This window comes from Chenopodium album, chromosome 27 (assembly GCF_948465745.1).
Source record: "Chenopodium album chromosome 27, dcCheAlbu1.1, whole genome shotgun sequence".
Lineage (NCBI taxonomy): Eukaryota > Viridiplantae > Streptophyta > Magnoliopsida > Caryophyllales > Amaranthaceae > Chenopodium > Chenopodium album.
Window position 1 is genome coordinate 34,978,426 of NC_137860.1, and position 5,005 is coordinate 34,983,430.

Consider the following 5,005-nt stretch of genomic DNA (forward strand, 5'->3'; position numbering starts at 1 on the left):
TCTTGGAAACAGTCTAATAATACGTCTCCCGACTGGTAAACAAAATACATTTACATGATACGAAGATTAAATTATTAGATTCGATATTTGTTATAGTAGTAATTAGATATAATGGAATCTTATTATGACCTATTAAGATATAAAAATTGGTCAAATATATGGTTTTGATCATATAACGTACATATGTTGTTCAATGCGTATGTGACATAATATTAAATTACATACATCAGCTTAACACGTAAAAGTTTATTAAATTAATGTTAGATCTAAGCAAATATACTTGATGGCAACATAGGATAATTAGCCAGTAAGACAGTTGCTGTGAATTTATTAATTAATTAAGATTTGTGTTAACAATTTGCTAAAGGAGGCTGACATTACGTACTCAAGGTGTTAATATCAAACAAAATAAAGGAGATTAATTAATTAAACCTATATTAGTCCAAACTGTGGTAACAAGATTGTGTTAGATTGAATTGGATTCTTATTTGTCCAAATCCAACATTATTATAGTTTAATAAGTGTAATAAAGTTTATGTTCCGATATTATTTGAGGTTGATTCAATTTTGTCTCATTATGTTTATGCAAAATGAGGGTGGTTAATATAAACATAACCAATAAGAGAGTGATGGTACGGTCCAAATAAAGAGTGGTCGTCTTTACCTCTTGATTTCTCACTAATTTTTTTTTTTATATATATTTAGATTTAAAAAAAAGGTTTGAATTCTAAACACCATAAGAATTGAAATTTGGATTATTAGGAGTTTGAAGCTTAGATATGAAAGTACTCGTAGTTCTCAAAAACTTAAAAAGTCGAAACTTAATAACACCTAAACTTAAGTGTACATATATGAAACGACATCAACATCTATTCCGACACTATGAGTTGGAATGTTAAACACCTTAACAATGTAAACAAAACATCATATATCAACATTTTTTTGAAAAGAAACTTTGCCACATGGAAGTTTGATAAAAACTCTTCTATTATCTTGAACCTAATAAATAAGGACGGCGTATTGTCTAAATTTGAGAATGCGAAATGAAAAATGGAGAGTTATAGTTATCAGATTAATCTCCGTACTTATCATACCTTTAGTTGATTAATTAACAACATGCCACTTAGCCAGTTAGATTGAAGAATAATAAATTTCAAAACATACTACGAAGTACATTTATTTTCTACCTACATGCATATTAAAAGGAAAAATTTACCTAACAACTTAAATAAAACTTGTAAACGCAATAAAATTAAATATGAGTCAAACATTAGAGGCGATTAGAGTAATTGATACTATCATGTTATTTTAAGGAAAATATTGAATCAACATTTCTCACAAGTCAGCTCTGAAAAGTTAATGTTAGAGAAAGTTAATACTCGTATGAGTATAAAGGCCTATTTTGATTGACTGAACTGAGCTGAACTGAACTTATTATAGCTAAACTAAATATTTTATGAGAGAAGGAAATTAGGATAAGAACTGAACTAAACTGAACTGAACTGATTGGAGCTGAACTGAAATTAAGCTAAAGAGAACAAGCCCTAAGAAGATATTTTCTAAAACTTAAAGAAAAAATTCCAAAATAAATGTAAAATAGGGACACGTGGAGGGACCGGGTGGCAAGAGAAGCAAAGAAGAAGCCAATCTTTCCTTTTTGTCCTCCTCAACCTCATTTCAATATTTCATACTCTTGAATCTTGATACACTATTCCTCCAAAAGAAATGGGGGCTCCACTTTTTTGCCTTGGACCCTTGGTTCCAGAACTTAAAAACTACACATACTTTTTTCTTTTTATTTATTACAAGTATTTTGCATAAATAATTCAATTTTCATTTCATTAAAAAAAAAAAAAAAGAAAAAGACAAAGTACCCCTATAAAAAATTAAATTATGAAACTCTATAAATACTTTATATAGTCATTATAATCCCTTCTCATTTTCCCATCTCTCTCTATCTCTATATATAGTGGACCGACCTCTCCTTGACCAATCACCATTTGTTCCCCTTTTTATTAAATTATAAATTACCAAAAAAATAAAATGTGTTTTGAGAAACAAACAGTAGTAGAGCAAAAAATGGAGCCAACAACAACAACCATAGTAAAAGAAGCTGCTTCTTCTTCTTCATCATCTTCAAGATTCAAATGTGTTTGTGTTTTCTGTGGTAGTAGCACTGGTAAGCGTGATTCTTACCGTGAAGCCGCCATTGAACTTGGCCAACAACTGGTACTTTCTTCTCGTTTAGTAATTACTGTTTAATTTGCTAATTATGGAGTAATTTCTTAGCTTATTTTCTGGGTTTTAAAAGCTGATTTTGTGTTTTTTTGTTCAAGGTTGAAAAAAGATTGAATCTTGTTTATGGTGGTGGAAGTATTGGGTTGATGGGTTTGGTTTCTCAAACTGTTCATCAAGGTGGAGGTCATGTTATTGGGTATGATTTTAACCTAGATTTAAAAAAAAAAAAAAATCCTTTCTTTAAAAAAAAAAAAAAAAAATTTGAATTTTTGTGTAATAATTTTGTTTATTGTTTGATATTTTGTGAACAGAATTATACCCAAGACTTTGATGGGGAAAGAGGTAATTTTTTTTTGGCATTTTTCTGTTAAAATTATGTTACATGATTTTTATTTTTACAAAAAATAAGTTAATAATGAGGGAATGTTTGTGTATTTTTGGATAAATTCAACTATAGCTTACTGGAGAAACAGTTGGGGAATTGAGACCAGTTGCAAATATGCACCAAAGAAAAGCTGAAATGGCCCGCCACTCTGATTGTTTTATTGCTCTTCCAGGTCCCATTACTTCCCCACTCGCTAAATTTTACCACCCGCGTTAATTAATTGTCACGTTGATAGTGTAATTTGAACTCGTAATGTGACTCGAAGGTTGTCTATAAATTGAACAGGTGGGTATGGAACATTGGAAGAATTGCTGGAAGTTATAACATGGGCACAGCTTGGAATTCATGACAAACCTGTATGTAAATTTACATACACCTTACCATATAATATAAATAATAATGCATGCAATATAAGTGTAGATTGATTAATTAATTAAAGGGTGAAATTATGTTTATTATATGATATTGATGATTGTAATTTGATTAAAAAAATTATGTAGGTGGGATTGCTGAATGTTGATGGGTATTACAATTCATTGCTCACTTTCATTGACAAAGCAGTTGATGATGGTTTCATTCATCCTTCACAACGCCACATTTTTGTTTCTGCTCCTACTGCTAAAGAACTTGTTCAGAAACTTGAGGTGGGTCCTACACCTTTTTTATTTTTCATCTCTTAAACCTCTGTAAAAATCTTATCTTTTCTTTTTTTTGTGTGTGGCCTTACCTTACTAATTTTTCACCATTTCAAATACACTGTTACTATGTTGCACGGTTTGGTTTTAAATAAGTAAAACCCTCAATTCAAAATTGATTGTCACGTTGATACTGTAATACAAATATGAAATGCCGAGGAGGGTACCATAGTAGTTTCTAGGATAAGTTGGTATATTTGAACAAGTTTATGACTTTTAAGTCACGGAGTGAGTACGGAGTAGTATTTTATGATTACGGACACAAATGATGCAGCTTGTTATTTTGAAGGGAATCTTGACCCATAATATCTTTTTGATCATAACTATCAAGTAGTGTACTTAAATTTTTTGTGTATGTATATTATTTTACTTTTTGAGAGACTATTAATAACTTAGATCACCCTTTAATTAACTATGCTTGACTTTGAAAAAAGAGTGATTAAAGCTTAATAACATAATAATGAAAGAATAGTAAAATATTGTCATATCAAATTTATTAAATTATAAATGATTTTGTTAAAGGGGTCATATGCCAATTAAAAGGATAAAGATATTGGGATTTCCACTATATATATGAACCTTGATGTGTAATCTCCATCACCATATTAGTGGAAATCTTATCAGAGGCAATGAAAATACAGTAATATGAAATGATTTATTATTAATGATATTCATTAAAAAGTCATAGATAATAATGATTACACAATTAGTTGGCATTATTTCACTTTATTTTATTCAAATTTATTTAATTTGATTTATTTAATTTTATGAATTTAGGAATATGAGCCAGTGAATGGAGTAATAGCAAAGGCAATGTGGGAGGTAGAGCAACAACAACAACCTCAAGTGGGATTCAACACCACTCCTTTGCAAACTGAAGTGGCTATGTAAAGATCATGCATCATCAAACAAAGAAAGTCCAACTTTTAAAAATTTAAAAAAAAAAAAAATTATATTAAATTTTTTGCTGCTGATTTGGAGGGAAGAAAATAGGTAAATTGTGGAAAGATGAAGAATCTTCCTTTTGGGTCCCTCTAACTAAAACTATATAATAGCATGGGAAGTTATAAGGGGTTAAAAAAAAAAAAAAAAAAAAAAAAAAAACTCAAAATCATATTATTAGTAACTGACCATATGAAAAGTTGCATCAAGTGTAAAAGGTCATGGAATGTTGCAAGTGTTTTTTTGCTACAACTTTTGAATCTTCTTTTTTGAGCCTACCCCTATCTAATGTTGCTAGCTACCTCCAAAGAAAAAAGGAAAAAAGAAAAAAAAAAATACTACTAATGTCATTATATATATTATTGTAGGTGGTCTTGGTTGTATGTAATCTTCTAACTTTTTATTATCCATGAATTGTATGTATGAAATGAATATAATGAAAGTACTATTATATTACTATCTCCGTTCTTTGAAATTTTCATCTTTGTATTTCAAATGTGTTTTTAACCCAATAGACGTGGTATTCTACATGTCAAATTTAACCCAATCTCCTTATCGCCTAATGGAAATTGTCACAATAATCAATATATTTCAAATAATATAGATAAATTTTTAGTTGTGAATGGAGCATCTCCATGTCTATACATTACAATAAAACTCAAAATTCCATTAGTAGTTGTGAACTGAGCATCTCCATGTCTATACATTACAACCATTCTCGAAACACCAACTATGGAGGCGTGTT

General features: G+C 29.6%; 1 protein-coding gene across 1 annotated transcript; it reads left to right on the forward strand.

The window, feature by feature from the left end:
* The first annotated feature begins 1,950 nt into the window (after positions 1 to 1,950).
* Positions 1,951 to 4,719, forward strand: LOC145618906 (cytokinin riboside 5'-monophosphate phosphoribohydrolase LOG5-like). Its single transcript, XM_081673514.1, has 7 exons — positions 1,951 to 2,229; positions 2,337 to 2,434; positions 2,550 to 2,580; positions 2,696 to 2,795; positions 2,909 to 2,979; positions 3,124 to 3,267; positions 4,096 to 4,719. The coding sequence occupies exons 1-7, from the start codon at positions 2,044 to 2,046 to the stop codon at positions 4,207 to 4,209; spliced, it is 744 nt and encodes a 247-aa protein (XP_081529640.1). The 5' UTR covers positions 1,951 to 2,043; the 3' UTR covers positions 4,210 to 4,719.
* The last annotated feature ends 286 nt before the right edge of the window (positions 4,720 to 5,005 follow it).